This window comes from Lampetra planeri, chromosome 47, assembly GCF_965212315.1.
Source record: "Lampetra planeri chromosome 47, kcLamPlan1.2.h2, whole genome shotgun sequence".
Classification (NCBI taxonomy): domain Eukaryota; kingdom Metazoa; phylum Chordata; class Hyperoartia; order Petromyzontiformes; family Petromyzontidae; genus Lampetra; species Lampetra planeri.
Genome location: NC_136153.1, coordinates 5,690,777 through 5,709,582, shown reverse-complemented (window position 1 = coordinate 5,709,582; position 18,806 = coordinate 5,690,777). Strand labels below are relative to the sequence as shown.

Here is an 18,806-nt window from a genome sequence, read left to right as displayed (position 1 = left end):
ATTCCTGCGGAGGGAGCTGGTAGGAACGTTGAGTTGCTCGGTCAATGGCCAGGGTCAATTAGCGGCGTGGTGTATTCCGCAAATATGCCCGACTGTGAGGGCGGGCACAAGCCGGCGTGAGTAGGTTAAACGTTGAGTTTTATAAGGGCTCCATGGGGTGACCAGCCCCTCCCACCCAGCCCCTCCCCACCTTCCCCACCCTCCCCACTTTCCCCTCCCCACCCAGCCCCTGCCTCCCCACCCAGCCCCTCCCCATCCAGCCCCACCCTCCCTACTCTCCCCTCCCCACCCAGCCCCTTCCCACCCCACCCAGCCCCTTCCCACCCAGCCCCCCCCTCCACACCCAGCCCCTCCCTGCACGACGGACGGACACAATAATCCCCTGTGGGCTGGTGGAACCAGTGGGTTCCTACCAGTATAAGGCAAGATATGCTCTTGCAAAAACAAGTTGGATTGTAGCATAATCCAGCAGTGGATATATCAATACAGATTTCTACAAAAAAAAGAGGTTTACCTCTGATTCTGATACTCCTGCTGTTATGGAGTGACTCATGCAGCCAACTATGGCTGCAAAGTTTGGTCGTACATGTTGTGTATATCGTTTGTTGTTAAATTTGAATCACAGTTCCTATGATCACTGTTACATTGTTTTTAGAGCTTTATATTGGTGATTTTGAAAAGTTTTGGTTTAGCCATATTTGTTTGTTGTAGTACAGTTAGTCTGATAACTTTAATTTACATTGTCTTATGGCTATTATTGTTTGACTTGCATCCCACAGGGATTTTTACACACAGCGTTGAAATGCGGTGTTTTTTCTGGAAGACTTTGCTGTGTTTTCCAGGATTTTTCTGTTGCGTGGAGTCACTTTTAAATGTTTCTTGTTCATGTTTTGTTGCGGTTGCACCCGAGTCAAGAGCCGCATGGCTCACAGGGTTATCTCCACATATATGTAAAAGGCAAAGTTGTGATTATGTCTGTTCAAAATGTTTAGCGTACTTCCCGACATGCAATACACTTGAAATTTGCCATGTGGGTACTTTCCAGACTGTACACCATGCAAAAAATATAAAAATACACTTTTTTTTTGGGGGGGGGGGGGGAGTTTAATAATGCAAAAAAAATTTGCACGGCAAGTGAGCTGTGACGTCACATCTGTCACGTGACCCGCGCACGTGGAAGCGTAACGCATTGGAGTGTAGCGGGTAGCGCTACGCTGCGCTACGAACCCGGCGACCCGAGTTCGATTCCCGCTCACGGCCACCACCGGTGAGGATTATTTGAACCGGTCCTGGGCCTCCCCTAGGTCGACTCAGCCTCAAACGAGTAACTGGTGTGGTGTGAACATCGCCACTGGGGAGACAAAGGCGTCCGGGTGTGCTAAATCCAAGTCCCAGGCGAAGCCGGGTAGTACAGCTAGTACCTAATAAATGAAAAACTGAAACCTTGTCCACAACCCTTGTCATTCCACTTTTAAGAACCCGAATAAAAAATGATTTTGCCTTCCTAGGTATATCATGGTTGCTTAGCAATAATACTTCACGACCTGATTCAATGTGGGTCAAGGTCAATTACAGCCTACCCCCACTCCGCACTGGGCGGTCGACTCAAGATTGTCACCCGCCACCGAGAGCACTTAGAAATGTCTCAACATCGCCCCCAGGTGGCGGCTGAAACCACTGCGATTTTCCACCGGCTGGCACCACGCGGACCACGGCCCACGCTTAAATACCCAGGCGGCCGACTGAAATCATCAACCAATCACCAAGCAAGCTTCTCGCGGTGTAAGCCAATTACTGACGAAGCCGTGGATTGTTCCACATTGCAAAACAATAAGATAGCTCACTCACCGCATGACGATCACAATGTCCCACGTTCTTGAATTGAAAAATAGTATGCGTTTGCCAGTTTGAAAGCCATTTATTATCAAACGTAGGGCACCTCAATGCCACGTCGAATGTACAAAATCCAGGGATTTCAGCCTCGAGTCCGAGGACCGTAAATGTTCCCCCCCCCCATAGGTTTCGATGAGGGGGAGGGGGGCGATGACGATGTACCAATAAAATATTAAATGTAGAAAAAAAAGCCCAGCCCCGATATAAAACTGTAACGTAAACGCATTCACAAGTCGTGTAGTTCAGCTTTATTCGCTGGAAAATGGCGGTGGTTAAATATCTCGATTTCAATAAAGCACACAATTAAATTTTGGTCATCACAAATCCACACGAAATGCACGTTTTGCAGCTGCGAAACAAGAAAAACCCTGCAAAATATGCGGTGCGTCTGTATAGCAAGAATCTTCAATTTGCAGTGATCAGTACACAAACACATCTGGAGGTCTTCCGGTGTATAAAAAAATCAACACGTTACATTTTAACCATACTTTATTTAACAGCGAGTTACAGATGAGAAGTGCTTATGTCAGAACTGTTCACTCAATAGTTTTAGTTCCGATGTAGCTTATGCATGTGGCTCATCCCACTTTTTCAATGACAATCTTGAACATCAATTGCTCGGACTAAAAATGAAGTTTTATTCATGAAAATTGCACCTCAAAATGCTGGTTGGAATGCGTTTTTCACACGGCAAGTGCAGGAAACCTGGTACGCAGAGGCTGCTGGAACTGGTGTAAACAAATGTCCAACTATTAATGCTGTTAGTGCAGGAGGAACCAGAGTACGTACTCAGAAATGGGGGGGGAACATATCCTTGAACAGATGAAAAATTTACTTTTTGTAATGCCACGCCCTGGCAAACCAGGCAGGGGAAAACTCTAACATTTCCAGTTGGGAGTTTCAGGAACATGATCCCTCAACCCAGAGGTGCTGGATTCCAGGCAAGCCCCACATTTGCAGCCAGTCAATAGTGGACCTTCATCACATGGAGTCAGGGCAAAATGCAACTCAATGGGGGAAAAATAAACCACTCTCAATGCACCATTATTTAATGGGCCACTGTGCAAAGCTTACCTTGGTACTTACCTCTTGCAGACGGAATCTCAAAGAACCACATCCATCTTTCAGCTAAAAACAAAAAATGAGAATACAATTAACAGTTACATGGCTTTAACTCCGTAACAAAAATTTGGCAATGATTAAAATGTCACTTGCAAATGGATGTTTTACAAATAATATTAAACATTCCATTCATTAAACTTGAGAAATGTTTCCATAAACGAGTAAAAAAAGGGGGTATACATAACCACTTACCATAAAAGCACACACAGCACAAGCAGCACATAAAGGGCCACCACCAAATTGAGAGGATAGGCCTTTGCATCCTCAGCCGAGGAGAGCACGTTAACGATCGGCGACTTTCTTGATCAGGGCCTCACGCATGGGGTCGCAGGATTTTGCCGAAATTGGAAACATTTGGATGCTTGGGTCTCCAACACAGCAGTTATATCTTCTTTTTTTAAACACTGCAATTTGGAAATTCTTCCCCTTTGTCTTCACTTTACCAAAAACCACCATGCGATGAGAAATTTGGCAAAACAGCATCGAAGTAAAATGTTCAAACTCCTTGCCTCTCCACGCATAACAATTTGTACCTTTTAGAATTTGTGTAATGTGCTGAATAGAAACTCTAAAAATAATTGAATACATTGTGATTCAAGCCCTTTTTTAAACACACATGTTCATAAGCAGAAGCACACGTCAGTGAATTTGTAAAGTGCTGGATCACAGCTCATCGCTTGAAATTTTTCACAAGGATTAAAGTTCTTTTAACACAATTTCTTCACCTCAGACCCACAATGGGGCTTGTATTGGGTATTTTTAAATCAGGCACTCCAGGAAATATGCTCTAAACCCCAAAAGATCCAGACATTGCCACCATCTTGCAATATTTAATAAGTTTTAAAATGGACACGGCAATTGCACAATTGTTTGGTACTAAAAACGCAGTACAATATTTGCTTGCACTGCCTGTAAAACCTGCCTTTAATAAAAAATTTGCGTGTAGAAGTTTAATGTAAAAAAAACACAAACCAGACAAAATTTCCACAAGTTGACAAGCCCCTCCCGAGATTTCTTAGGGAAATTTCATTCGCTTTACAGTGCTGGTCAAGAGGTTCTCTCACAGACCCGTCTTTCAGCCCCAGGTCGATTGCAGAATTGTGCTGTGATCCACGTGCACAGTGTGCGGAGCAACAATGGAGGTTTGATGGTGCCAAGGCAGTGCTGACCTAAGCAAAATCCGTGGTCTGTCTCGCTCGCTCTTACCCACGCGCTCCCCGCCAGCAGTCTCCACGGCAACCACGCCGCCTAGCGACAGGTCGTCATGACAACAGGTCAGGACCGGCCTGGCACTCTGCCCTGCTAGCCAGGGGACAAAAAGCAACCATTAAACAGCAGTCCCTCCCCAAAGGTATGCACTTAAGCATGCTCACACCACGCATGCCTTGTCTTCTCTCCCTGTCTCTTGGCCAATACAAAAGTACAACACAAACAAAAACACAAGCTTCTTATGAGCTAATGCACGAGAGCAGTCTTCACAAAGCACCCGTTTGAAGTTGTGGGGTGCACTTCAACGGTTTCACAATTTCACTGAAAGGCTTTTTTGTCAGTTGTGTTTTTGAAATGTTTCATGTTTTTCGCTTGTGAAATGCAAGGAGATTTTTTGGCGTTTTCATTAAATAACTTTGGTCACCTTTCAATTTTGTTTAATCGACACATAACTCAACATTGTGTGAACACTTCAATTTGGAATGCTAATGCATGTGGGCTTGGAGTATGTGGATCACCGGACGTGCATTTGTGTGTAAAATTTTTAATTCCGTCCAAATAAATTGTCGCCACATACTTGAAATCGTTTTGTTCAATTTTTTTTTTGAATTTATAAAAAATTTATTTAATGGATGCAGATAAACAAAGAGTACACAGTAACAACAAGCAACAAAGCAAAATAATCCTTGAGGACAGCCATAAGCCAATAAAGAAATTTCGCGTCTAAATTTGACTACCATATTACGTAGCATGTACTGCGCACTTTCTAATTCAAACAACCAGAATTTTAACCGCAAAATCTGTAACAGCAAAATTTAGAACATTGTTGGACACGAGTATGTTTACGGTATGCCCAAATACAGACAAATTGAAATGAAAAGCAAATGTGTTTAGTTTTGCGGAAGATGACAATGGTGGGCTGTCCCTTCAAAACATTCACTTTCTGTTCGTTTCAGCAATATCGGCCATAAAAATAAATTTTGGCCAGAGTCACAGTAGCCAAAATGGAATGCCTTCTTCATCTCTCAAATCTTGGCAGGTTCTCATCGGGCCAGACAGCGTCGAAAACTGATCTTTGTTTCGCCTGATAAGGCGACCACCATGGGTGTGTGCAGATGTCCGGTTGAAGTAAGCCAATGCAACTAAATGCAACAGAAAAATGGGCGACTTTCTTTGTTTTAAATGCCAAGATATACCATAAATGAAGTGAAGATACATACCTAACAAATCACTGAGAGGGGTAAGGAATGGGGAGAGCTGGGAGGGTACGTCAGAGGGTGGGGGATTATGGAGGTATCTAACCCACAAACCTACAGGAGGGTAATGCGCAAGAGGAGGCAGGCACATTTGGGCTTGGCTCTGCCTCTGCCACTTCACTTCCACTGCTGCCCGTAGGAATCCTGATAGAACTCCTGGTCTGCAGAGCTGTAACCATAGTTACCGCCATAGTCGCCACCGCCACCCGCTTGCAGGGGCTTCTGTGCGATGGGACGAGATCCCCAGGCACCCCCTCCCCGGTTCCCCATCTGGCGGCGCTTGGAGTCCGGCTGGTTGTAGGCGTCTGCCTTGCGTTTGCCTCCGAGGTTTCCGGTTCCCCGGCCTCCCCTGGCACCCCGCAGGCCTCGTCCGCCGCGGCCTCGGCCACGAGAGAGGGGGCCCCCTCCGCCACCCCTGGGGGTGCCGCGCTGGGAAGGGCCGCCGATGCCTCCCCGGCCGCCCCCTCGCGCCAACGCCCTGCCCCGGCCCAGGGCTCCGATGCCACGCATCATGACGCCGCCTCCCCTGGGTGGCCGGTAGCCATCGTCGTAGCCGTAGTAGGGGTCCTCGTAGCCGCCGCGGTAGCCGTGGTAGTCGTAGCCTGCGTAGTAGTCGTCATAGTAGTCATCGTAGCCGGGGTAATAGTCGGGTGGGTAGGCGTATGCAGAGCGGCCCCCAAGGCCACGTCCTCCCCGTACGCTGCGGAAATAATGTTCCTCATATCTATGGAAGGGTCGAGGGGGGAAAAAGCAAAGTTAAGCGTGAACAAGTGGTCGTTTAGTAGACGCGGCGGTACTCCAGTATACGTGGGTGCGCGTACAGCGTGCGTTACACGTACCCTCCTTGCCGGGACATGAAGCGCTGTGCCTGTCGCTCGGCTTGCCGGTCCTTCTTTTTCTTGTCAGGCGGCTTTGCAAGCACAATCACAAGGGGCTCTCCTTCCAGCGGTTTCCCGTTCATCTCGTCCATGGCCTAGCAGGATGCAAATCGTAAAATGGAGTTTGGCATCAGAACGCGTGCACAAATTGTGCTGAATGAACAGATGAGTTCAAGTTATTAAATGTACAAGGTATTCACAATATGGGAAATTGACCTATGCAATGGGTCATTTAAAAAAGATTTGGCTCGATTATAAAAGCACCTGAATACAAATTCGTAATAAGAAACGTATAATAAAAGTTATTTCCATGTTATCATGCATCTTTTGAGATGTATGTCAGTCTAATAATGAACAAATAGTCCATCGAGCACTGACCTACATCGGAATCTTGGTATCATACTAGATGTTTACACTTATCTTTTAATGCAAACCATTGCAAGGTCCCCATTTGAATTCTACAATTAAAGCTGCCTATCTGGGAATTACAAAAATGTAAACATACAAAGAAAAGGGTAACAAAATTAACATCGCTGGCTTTACCTTGACGGCATCGTCCCTATCTTCAAAATGCACAAAGGCGTAGTCCTTAAGCTTCTTGACGCGCTCCAGCTTGCCAAACACAGAGAACGTGTCTTGCAGAATCTCTTCCGTCACAGCCGATGCCAGATTGCGCACGAACAGCACTTTGACCTGTACAGTTCATCACATGGTTGGTACAGCAGGACACGGCTTTTCTTCCCAAAATGAAAGCATTCCCTATCAAGACTTGAATTTCAAGCAAATAAAGCATTTCACGAGACAAACAGAAAAATTAACCTCCATACACACGTTTTCTAGATTTGAAGTTTTCGTGACTGCAAGGGTTCATACTCTTTGGTTTTTTCGGTAAAGTCACGTAGGTAAAAAAGAAAATAAATTAAATCACGACAGTTCGGAAGCTTGTGTTGCCTCCGAAACGTCGTGATTTAATTTATTTAATTCTTTACCTACGTGACTTTACCGAAAAAACCAAAGAGTATCCATACACACGCATTAACATCGGCTCGGAAGGTTAAGCACAGCAACAATGAAACTTGCAGGAATCTTCAAGTGGCATCAACTGCTCTTTTTAACTGTTCCCTGGTCTCTTTACAGAATCTAGGGGTACCAAGGGAATGACTATCTAACCAAGTAGGGGGGGGCTACTGCAGAAAATGTAATCCACTCGTGACAGCATCTGATCGACCGTTACTGTAAAATTTGGAGATAGGCGGACGTTTGAGGGGCTTTTCCAGGAAGGACCCTAGGCTTTGGCACTGGATGGTGAACGCAACAATGTGTGCCGTCTCAGTGGAAGCTCCTACACTTGACTTGAAGTTTCTCCATCGATTGGAAAAAAAAACAGGCAGCTCACTCTCTTTATTGGCAACTGAGGAAAAGCAGGGGTGGGGATAACGAGCACACACACACACACCTTGGACATGATCTCCGGGTCGGGCTCTTCGATGGGGTCAGCCCACTCCACCGACACGGGGATGCCGAAAACCTTGATCTTGCCGCTCATGAGGCGGCGCCGCGCCTGAGCTGCCGTCTTGTGGTCCTCAAATTCCAAGAAGCAGAAGCCGCGGTTGCGGCGCTTGTCCTCCACTTGCTGGTATAAGATGACATCCGTGAGGCCCTCTGCAGCATGTCACAGGCAGGCGCGCGCACACAAAAATGCATGAGGGACCGCAAGTGCATAGCGACCATGGCAAGCCATGTTAAAATAAGCAGAATAAACATGGATTCGATGTATTAATAAACACATCGGCTGGATGTGATTCGCCAAGGCAAGCACAATTAATCAAGTGGAGAGGTGATCATCTAGTCGGCGACGTGACGTGGCACATGAGCCGATAACGATGATTGCATAGATGTAGATCTTGAAAAAACATAATGGCCCTCATGCATTCAAAAAACACTTAACGCCATCACTTCCTTGCAAAATCGTATTATCACTTGAATTTCACACCAAATTGTAAGTGTTAAACCCAAACATTAAACTCGACAGAGCACTCTAACCAAGGTAATGGACAAAAAGCACAAAAACAGCCACAGCAAAGGGAAGCACCTGTTATGTCTTGAAACTCCTCCATAATTTGTTCCTTGGTCTTGCTCTTGGGGATAGAGCCCACAAAGAGGCGGTTGTTGGCTACGGACAGGCAAACGCCCACGTGCTTTCCTGGCCGGATCTCGTAGTTGTCGCACTGCAAGGAAACAAACCCACCACATTAAACACCACACGCGAGACCAAGGAAGTGCTGCTTTGCTATTCGAACTCATGAGTGGCACAGAGCAACTGCGGACAGAACCCGGAGCCAATGCAGCACACGTTATCTTAGTTTTGGCTCTCGATTCTATCAGCATATGCTCCGTGCCAGGTTTTACGATGCTGTTGCGCATGCGGCAGCTGGCATGGTTAATGCACAAGGGTTTGGTGCTGACCTAAAGAGTACTGCACAATAAAGCTGGCCATTCGAGTAAAATTGTTTTAGTTATGTTTACCCCCCCCTCCCCCTGTACTTCCAATTAGCACAGTTGGCTAAGAATGAAGTTTAACGTACATAAGTCCCCAGCAATGGCGAATGAAAAGATTGACAATTTAATGTGGGTCCCCTAACTGCTTCACCAACCTGCAACATAGGTTCATACTCATAAATGAAAGCCAACACAGATAGGCTCACCAGCTTGACAGCCTCAAGAGCAGCATCCTTGCTGCAGTAGGTGAGGAACGCGTAGCCTCGATTAAGTCCGGTGAGTGGGTCCATCATGAGTCGCAGGTCCCAGATGGGGCCCGCCTTCTCAAACAGCGGCACCAATGTGTCCTCGAACAAGTCACGTGGGATCTTGCCAACAAACACCTGCAGAAGGCAGCAGCCAACAAATCAGTGATTGATAATTGTTTTTTTACCCTTCTATCTGGCAACAAAACTGACATTTTTTCAGTGATTTTTAGGGAAAAAAACCATGTAGGTTTTGGGATTTCACATATATTTATAGAAACACAAAAGGGAAAAACAACGTTTTAATTTTTTAGTATGTTATTCTAAATATGTTGAACATTTGCCTTGCATTTATGTTTCAAACCAATAAGCTACAAACAAGCGGAATCACATTTACAAGTAAACATGCTCGTGATATTCAATTAAAAGTGACTCAATTGCACGAACCATCGGCAAAAACTATGCCTGCGCTTGACGGTTTCTGAACTGTATTGCCGAGAGGGTTGGATTATAAAAACACGTTTAAACATTGAGTGGAAGGAATTAAAAGTAATAACGTTCATGCAGCCAAAGGTAGAGAGGGATCAGTACCTCGGTGCCCGTGCCTGGTTGTTGTCCACTGTAAACTGCATCTGGGGGTGGCCCTCCATACTTCCTCTGCCCTGTTGTCACATCTAGTGTGTAGCCAGTCCTCTCCAGCAGTTCCTGTTCAAGCACATGGCAGCAGGAAGGGTTCAAAATAATGTAATCAGTACTTGACAATTACAAAACTAAGCAGTGCTTACTTAAACATGATAAATTAGTCATTATTAATAATTTGACAGATGGTTCCTGTATTAAAATTGGCTTTGTCGAAGAGTGCCAATAAAAACATCAGCGACGAGCTGGTGTGCACATGCATTTGGCTAAAAGCAAGCACAAGACATGTAATGTGCAAAAGCAGGCATGATATGCCAGTCAGTGTGCTTTGACCTCATGGCCAGACCAAGAAAAGAAATAGGACAGGATTTTGAATGCCGTAACAGGCAGTTTTCACCCAACAGGTGACGGTCATAACGTATTTTAATGATTAAAGAATGTATTCACCTTTATTTTGGCCTCATCAGGCCCCTTGTTGGTTTCTGGGGCCTTCCCCCCTTGCTTCTCCCTCTGCCGGTAGGTCTTCATTACGCCGCAAAGGAATGCACTCTTGTTCTGTAATGTGCAACACGCTCGTTTAGGGATATAAATCACACACTCGAAAGAACCAGTCAAATAAGCTATTTTTTAAGCATACATACTGCAGCCGTATTATATGCAGGGAACATTCCCATTGCCAAAGCTTACAAAATCAAAGTGGCTGTCTGGAAGCGAGTTTTTTACACCCAATTGAATTACTCACATCTCACGCAGGAGTGGAACAACAATCATGACTTGCCAAGTGCACTAAAGACCTGAGTCAATAGACTTAGGGATAACAGTCTAAATATGCACTTTTCTACAATTAACAAACCTATTCAAGAGTTAATTTAGAACACCATTTTGAGAGGTCTTGGCTGCAGTACGCCTATGTTGGTGCAAGTGACGCATGTATGTACAACTTCTTTCGCACAGTACGTAGCCAAGGGTGCTGATCGAATCGTCACCTGCACGTGCGAAAGGTCGCTCTCCTTGAACTGCTGCAGCACGGCAAACGCCCCCTCCTCGCTAAACTCTCGCAGTGCTTCCAAAGCCCGCCCGTCCAAGTCCCCGTGGGTCACGAGCCCTGTCAGGCCCAGAAAAGCACAAAGACATGTGCATCAGATAAGTGGCCACTAGGCAAAGAAGTTCATCCCTTCATAAAAGTAGAGATTTCAAGTAGTTTTTCAAGTGTCCACCTTCTTTAACAGTCTTTAATTAGCAATTTTGTTCTGCTTAAAATTACATCAGCATTAATTTCCCCCAATGTGAATGCCTTTCTCGAATTGTATGAAACAACAATTTAGGGTTTACTGTTAGCCAACGTTATAATTTACTTAAGTGAGGATAGATTATAAGGAATCCAAAAATTCTACAAGCATTTTTAAACTCAGAATTTTAAACAATCAGCACCATGAACAGTAATCACTAGCACTGGGCCCCGCTTAAGAGAGAGGGAAAAAAGGTCTACTACAAAAAAATATTTAAAAAATATATAGATTAGCTGCTACATTCTGTGTGTTGGAATGCACAATTTATAGAAATGTAACGTCTCACACGTGCACTATTTGAACTGTAATGGACGTGTTACCCTACGCCATGTCGGGACCACACTGTGAACGACGCAGTTGCAACTCAGTAGCGCACTCTGGAGAAATATTTTAATGAAATAGACAAACACATAGCCAGACCACGGACAGCATAGTAGACTATCACATTCTTAAAAATAGTTACTGGCTGGCCATGCAGGCATCCATTTTCCATGAAAGGCATTGCACCTGGGGCTTTAACAATGTTTGGCAAAATGAGTTACACAAACATTTACTGCATGTCTGTTTGACAGGACTTGCAAAAATGCTGATCAGAATTAAAATACTTGCCCTCCCTTCAAAAGCCAGTGCAAGCTGTGCAGGCTGAATAGCCATTACAATGAAGTTTTAAAATGTCACTTTCTGTTGTAGTCATCTTCAATGTGACATTTGGAAAACTATTCCAACCCATAACAAAACTACACTGACCCATAAGATCCCTGCATTTGTAATAAGCTGGACCAATAGAAGAAGCACATTACATTAAGTACTTCATGGTTAACTTAATTTCAGTTGCCATTTGCTTTAACTTGAAAAAGCTTAGCAGCATAAACGATGCTCCTCATTAAAAATTCACCATCAGAAGGCATATTGAAAGCACAAATAGCATTGCATTAAGAAGTTGTTCTTCAGCACATTTATAGTCTAATGGTCCTGGGCATTAACATTCTCTCATGATGGGGGGGGAAAGGGGTGAGAAGGGGTTGAAGTTTCTCTGGCTCCACACCTGACAGGTAAATCTCGTTGAGTTTCTCTGCCACTTTCCACCCAATGCCCGAGTCCAGCAGAGCCTGGAAGTGCTCCGAGTGGTTGGCGGCCGCTGTTGTAGTGTCCATTGGCTCTTCGTCCATTGCCTCTTCTATCTTCAGGCTACCGTTACCCACCGGCTCAAAGGACATCCTCTGCGGAGTCACGGGAAGCAGCATCACACACCTGAGGCCTTGCAAGGTGCTTGTACCTAAATCACCATGTGCCCGCATCAAGTGGCACCATTCACTAGGGCTTTACATTACTTTACTTAATGTACTTGGGTAACTCAATAAATTTGAATTATGTATGCCGTCCATGGTCTGGCTATGTTGTTGTTCACTCAATTAAAATAAAACACAAGACAATTACATGAATAACAAATGGGTGGATTAAATGGAATGGGTGAATAATGCCAACACATACGCAAAATGGCAACACATACGCACAGATTGGCCCGATAAATTACAGAATATTAAACATGGATGGTAACATTTTAGGAGTAAAAAAAAATCACACTGACAAACAATGGTACTAATAGCATATCAATCATCAGCAAAAATGTAAACAATAAGCATCACAAATGTGCATTGATTTCAAGTCAGTTTGCGATTAACCATTGTATTCTGGGAAACTGAGCACACATTGCCTCTGCAATTAGGAAACAGGTACAACTGAAAGTCCTTGCATGGCAGCTCAGAGGTCAGTGTGTTCTATTGGTGGTATATTGAGGGTGAAATTAAAACCCGAGATACCTACCCAGCACGCAGAGGACACTTGTCAAATAATCTGCCGAGCGAATGTGATGATTTATATACTGCCATTGTTCCACCTCACGCTCTAAACTGCAGTGTCCTATTAATATTGGATGCGCATTTGATTCAGGAATAGTAATCATGAATCATAAAGAGTTCAACTTCTTTTCTGCCGACGTTTGTGTCGAGCACTGGCCAAAAAATGGATGTAGAGCAATATCTTAGCATGTTGGTTACGATTTCTCACAAACAGCACCTATCCCAGGGAGGCAAACCACACATTTCCGACTCCCCTTCACACCTGTGTGGTCAACTTAACAGTTTCGGTCGTGGAGAAAGACCTCTCTATGGGCCAAACTGCTGCTAAACTATGAGCAGCACATGGAAAAATGTCTACATTATCCTCACTCAATCCCAGTGGGATACAGTTTATATTTCCAGGAGAGTAAAAAAGAGAGGCACATCCTTGCAAACCCATTGATTTGCTGAGACCAGACACTTTTCTGCCATTAAAAATTAACCGAGGACGGGGATTAAAAAAATGTCTTTACTGTATGTCCAAACTGACAAAAATAAATGCGAGGGTAATTTGCACCTCAAATGTAATACATGTGGACTTGTTGGGGTCAGATGGTGGCTGATGTTATTACGTAGGTCTGAGCCTATTGAAATGTATGAAACGCAAAGCCACGATTTTGTTCTTGTAAATATGGATGCATTAAAAAGAAATCGTTAATTTGTTTTTAATTAATTAGAGGTTGCATTTTGTGCATGAAATCTCGCCCCATCCTTTGTACCCCCACACATCAATCGAGGCAAGCCTTGCAAATGGCGTTTTGTTATAAAAATTCAATGTTTAAAAATTTCATGCAACGTTCGTTATTAGTACTGCCATACAAATCACGCCGAAGCGAAGATGTCGCCTCAAATGGCTGCTCGCTTCTTTCTCCCGTCCCAAAAAAAAAATCTACTCCCCTTTTCAAATTGGTGAATCTACTGCGCAAAAACAACCACTCCGTGGGGGGAAAAGGCGGAGCAAAAATCGTCCACAAGATGCCAAGTTATCTCTGCAGTGGACTTGTGTGGTTTTCTTTTCCCTCCCTAAAATATTTGGTTAATAAAAGGTGGAATAAACGCACGTAACACCCCCACGCCGCCGCGTTGCACGCCAAGTGCCCTCTACGTCCATGCCACGTCCAGGGCAAAGCCTCCTCCTCAACACGGTGGCCGCATTCTCTTCTAATCTACCCCCCCACCGCGTCGTTGTATCCAGTGTCACACGTTTCGCCGTCGTGTTAAAATAGACCCGTGGACGTGGATTTAAATCGTTCCGAGCCTCGCGTTTCATTCACTCGATAAAGGCTTTGGTGGGCAGTCAAACAAAACCACCACGGCCACCATCACCACCACGTCGGCTGCCATTCAATTAAAACACAAGAGGCGATGCGCTCCCGCTAGACGCACGGGCGCTTGACGTGGGGGGGGGGGTAACAACGACAAGCTTCAACGCCGAGCAACATCAGCAGCAACCACAGCAACAACAAAAAGTGTTACGCGAAATGCCGCGGCGACTTTAAGGGCCGTCAGCAACTCACCTTCGCCTCGACGCGATGCCGCCGCCGCCTTCACACAAAATGGCGACGAGCGAGAGAGGGGCGGGGCTGGGAGGGGCGGGCGGGCGGGGAGGGGGGCCCGCGGGGAGGGGGTAAACTGGCTTTGTGCCACGGGGTTTCCAAGGCTCTCCGCGCAGGGGCGGTGGCGGTGACGTCATCGCGGCGGTGTGCGCGGTGACGTCACGTCGCCCGCCCCGCGTGGGTTGGCGCGGGTGGCTGCGTCGTGACGTCACCGACGCGTGTCGGCGCGCCGTGACGAACGTCGATTCAAGGCACCGCCGAAAGGAATCGATGTTAAGTATTTTTCAACGGTTCGCAGACACTCATCGATTAACGTTGATTCTTAAGCCTTTCACTTATCGCATCGAGTCGTGTGTCCAGAAAACGATTACTTTTTTAAAATCATAACAGCTCTGATTTTATAGTTAAATCGATTTTTAAATGGAATGATGCAAAAGGAATCGCTTTGAACCGCAATCGTAAACCTCATCGATTCAGAATTCGATCTAAGAAATGTTTTTGTCGCCCTTGTGGTGCACCGTGGAAGCGCAATTTTAGGAGCGATTTTCATTAAGCACGCTGTGTTCGCGCTCCTATCCTGCGTATTTATGAGTAAATATTCCATTTATTCGTGCGCGATTCCATAGTGCACCCTGAAACTGTGCGTAGGAATCGATGCGATGGTTGAGCAAACGAATCGTTACACCCAGGCGAGCCCGGCCACGCGTGCGTTTGCGTCATGACGTCAGCGCGCTCGACGCGGTTACGTCACAGGAAACGTCTGCTGCGTGATGACGTCACCAACAACTGCCACCGACCTTTTATGTGCGATGAAGAAGGGCCATTCCCCGAAATGTCGTTAACGAATGTATTTGAAAATAAATTTCCTGACATTTCCTGCCTAATATATTTAAAAATTCACTAACACATGGGATGGATTTTTTATTTCTTTTTTTACAATAATGTAAAATCGTGTATTGTATTACAGTGCTCTTTTTTGACCTTTTCTTGTTTCATTGTATGTAATGACAGAGATTAGGGATTTATAAAGTACCACCATAACCACAACCATATAAACAGAACTCTATGCATTGTTATATGTTTTAATTTACATAGCATAGAAATGTTTTTTTAAAATATTGTTTATAGCAATATATTGGGGGGGGGGGCACTTTGAGCATATTTGAATATATATTATGATTACGGCCTTGACTTGAACTATGCTCCAACGTCTGTTTCCATCTGCGAAGGGATTGAGCGTTCCCCCCTCGCACGAGTGGGCGTTTCCCCAGGCGCTGCCGTGTCCCTCCCATATGTATAGACACCAATCGATGTAGTTGGCCAAACACCCCAATTCATTTCGTGACTGCAGGGATCCATACTCTTTGGTTCTTTCGGTAAAGTCACGTAGGTATAACATGGAAACGTCGTGATTTAATTTATTTTAAACCTACGTGACTTTACCGAAATACCCCAATTCATTCCTGTCAATCCCTTACCAGTGCCCCTAGCTTATTACAGACCAATTCAGACCTTATTGGCCACCCCGTACTCCTTATAAATCTCAACGTTCATCCTACAAAATCCCATCACAAGGGAGAAACAGACAATTTGGGTTTTTTGCCCGTGTTGAAACGGCTGTACGCTGTATGGACATGAAAACTCAATTTCCCTGCACATAAATACTGGTACACCATATGGGTTGACAGGCATGGCAATTGTTAGAATCGGTTTTTATGGTCCGCGCCTCTGAATATAAGGGGACATGCGTGTGCGTTAAAGTAACTTTACATTTCATCAACCAGCCTCCGACTAGCGTGGTGAAGAATGGTCAAATAACCCGTTTCGAGTCGTGGAGAGGCCCTCATCCAGCAGGGCTGGAAATTGATTTTTGAGGTCACCCATTAGTCCACAAATATATAATTTAGAGTCCACGCCGTGATTTCGAAAAAGTTTTTTGGTTTGGCCATGTTTGTTTGTTGTAGTACGGAGTTAAACTGATGGCTTTAATCTAAGTTGTCTTGTGGTTGTTTGACTTGCATCCCACTGGGATGTTTGCACACAGCGTTGGTGTACGGTGCTTTTTCTGGAAGTTTTTTACTGTTTTTTTCTGGATTTTTCTGTTTGCACATAGTCACTTTAAGATGATTTCTTGTTCATGTTTTTGTTTTTTGTTTGTTGCGGTTGCACCCGATTTAAGAGCCGAATGGCTCACAGGACTATACCTAATAAATGAAATGAAAACTGCAACATACCGTGTCAACCCATACGATTGTTTACCTGTATTCTTATACAGGGAAATTGAGTTTTCATGTCCATACGGTGTACAGCCGTTTCGATACGGGCAGCAAAATATAGTTTGTTTGTGTTTCTCCCTTGTGATGTGACTTTGTTGGATGAACGTTGAGATTTATAAGGGCACGGGGTGACCAGTAAGGTGTGAATTGGTCTGTAATAAGGTATGGCACTGATAAGGGGTTGACAGTTATGGGGACGTCCATAAATGACGTCACGCACCCGGGGGGGGGGGGGGAGGGTCAGACATTTGTGACGATGTGTGACAAGTGTGTGGGGGGGGGTTGAGAAATGTGAAAAAAATGTGAAAATTAGAAAAAAGTGACGGTTTTCAAAATTTCTTGCTGTGTTTTTCACACCTGATGATGATTGCTTGTGTTGCAGTCGAAACGTCGTGAGAATTTTATTGTTTTATATATACATATTATTGTTTATCTTCTACGTGATTTTACCGAAAGAACCAAAAATATGAATCCCTGAAGTCACGAAAGCTTTAAATCTAAATATATATTTACGAAATTTGAGTCAGGCCTGTGTACCAAATACACTACGGAGCATGACAAAGTAGATAATTCTAAGTAGGTGGTTCTGTTTTATTCTTCCGTATGGCAATATGTCCAGGAGCTAAATGCTAATGTCAAGGTCTGTTAGTCATGCTATTCTCCTAGTGGTTTAGTATAGGGGCCGTCCATAAATGACGTCACGCGATTTTGGACGATTTTTGACCCCCCCCCGCTCATCACACGGCGTCACAAAAAGTAAAATCCCCCCTCAAATATGACGTCACAAAGATCTGCCCCCCCCCAAAACCATATTTCCATTTTTAAAATAAAACATGCTTCAAATCGCTTTAAACTATTGTCATTGTAGTGCGTATTCAATGTGGCGCTGCACTCTGATGTTGTAGGAATGTTGTTATAACAATTAGTGCTGTTATAACAGTTATATATTTATATTCTTGGTTCTTTCGGTAAAGTCACGTAGAAGAAAAATAATAAAATAATACAAATATAAAACAATATTTGTATTATAACATTTGTATTATAATAAAATAATACAAATATAAAACAATATTTGTATTATTGTATTATTTCCCTTCTGCGTAACTTTACCGAAAGAACCAAGAATATGAATCCCTGCAGTCCCGAAAGCTTTAAATCAAAAGTTCTATATTTATTTAAAGTTGCGCATTTTGGTGTGACGTCACATTTCTCAACCCCCCCCCCTCTTCGTCACACATCGTCACAAATGTCTGACCCCCCCCCTAGGTGCGTGACGTCATTTATGGACGGCCCCATAACGTACATACGTCGATAGTTTACAATGGCGATGTTATGCTCCTGATACTGGCTGAGTTTTAAGCGTTAACATTTTACCAGGAGCATCCTAAAGGTGCCTTGGACTGGGGCGTCGAGCCTTGGGCAATAACACTGAACCTGATGATTCTTAATGGTTGAAGGGGCCTTAGTCTGCCATTCAGTGTGATACTGGTAGAAACCTACTGGTTTCACCAGCCCACAGGGGATTTTTGTGTCCGTTCGTACGTCGTGCAGGAAGGGGCTGGGTGGGGAGGGGCTGGGTGGGGAGGGAGGGGAGGGGCTGGGTGGGGAGGGGAGGGTGGGGAGGGGCTGGGTGGGGAGGGTGGGGCTGGGTGGGGAGGGTGGGGCTGGGTGGGGAGGGGAGGGTGGGGAGGGGCTGGGTGGGGAGGGTGGGGAGGGCCTGGGTGTGGAGGGCCTTGGTGGGGAGGGTGGGGTGAGGAGGGGCTGGCTGGGGAGGGTGGGGGGTGGGAGAGGTGGGGCTGGGTGGGGAGGGGCTGGTCACCCCGTGGTGCCCTTATAAAACTCAACGTTTAGCCTACTCACGCCGGCTTGTGCCCGCCCTCACAGTCGGCCATATTTGCGGAATACACCACGCCGCCGTTGACCCTGGCCATTGACCGAGCAACCCAACGTTCCTACCAGCTCCCTCCGCAGGAATGTGTTATTGACGTGCGCGGATCGTGTCCACTAGGGGCGTTGGGGCGCTGCTCCACCGAGCAGCTGGAGATG

At 45.2% G+C, this 18,806-nt stretch overlaps 1 protein-coding gene across 4 annotated transcripts; it reads right to left on the bottom strand.

The window, feature by feature from the left end:
* Positions 1-2,118: 2,118 nt before the first annotated feature.
* Positions 2,119-14,529, bottom strand: LOC144733535 (heterogeneous nuclear ribonucleoprotein Q-like). Of its 4 annotated transcripts, none has more exons than XM_078615497.1 (13): positions 14,446-14,529; positions 12,076-12,250; positions 10,728-10,846; positions 10,189-10,296; positions 9,694-9,807; positions 9,064-9,240; positions 8,451-8,586; positions 7,815-8,020; positions 6,902-7,051; positions 6,320-6,453; positions 5,666-6,204; positions 4,185-4,314; positions 2,119-3,021 (listed from the first exon to the last, which is right to left on the bottom strand). In XM_078615497.1, the coding sequence occupies exons 2-13, from the start codon at positions 12,245-12,247 to the stop codon at positions 3,018-3,020; spliced, it is 1,989 nt and encodes a 662-aa protein (XP_078471623.1). In that variant the 5' UTR covers positions 12,248-12,250; positions 14,446-14,529; the 3' UTR covers positions 2,119-3,017. The 4 variants fall into 4 exon arrangements, with proteins under 4 accessions (XP_078471623.1, XP_078471621.1, XP_078471620.1 ...); XM_078615495.1 differs by having other exon boundaries at positions 4,222-4,314; XM_078615494.1 differs by having other exon boundaries at positions 2,365-4,314.
* Between the last annotated feature and the right edge of the window lie 4,277 nt (positions 14,530-18,806).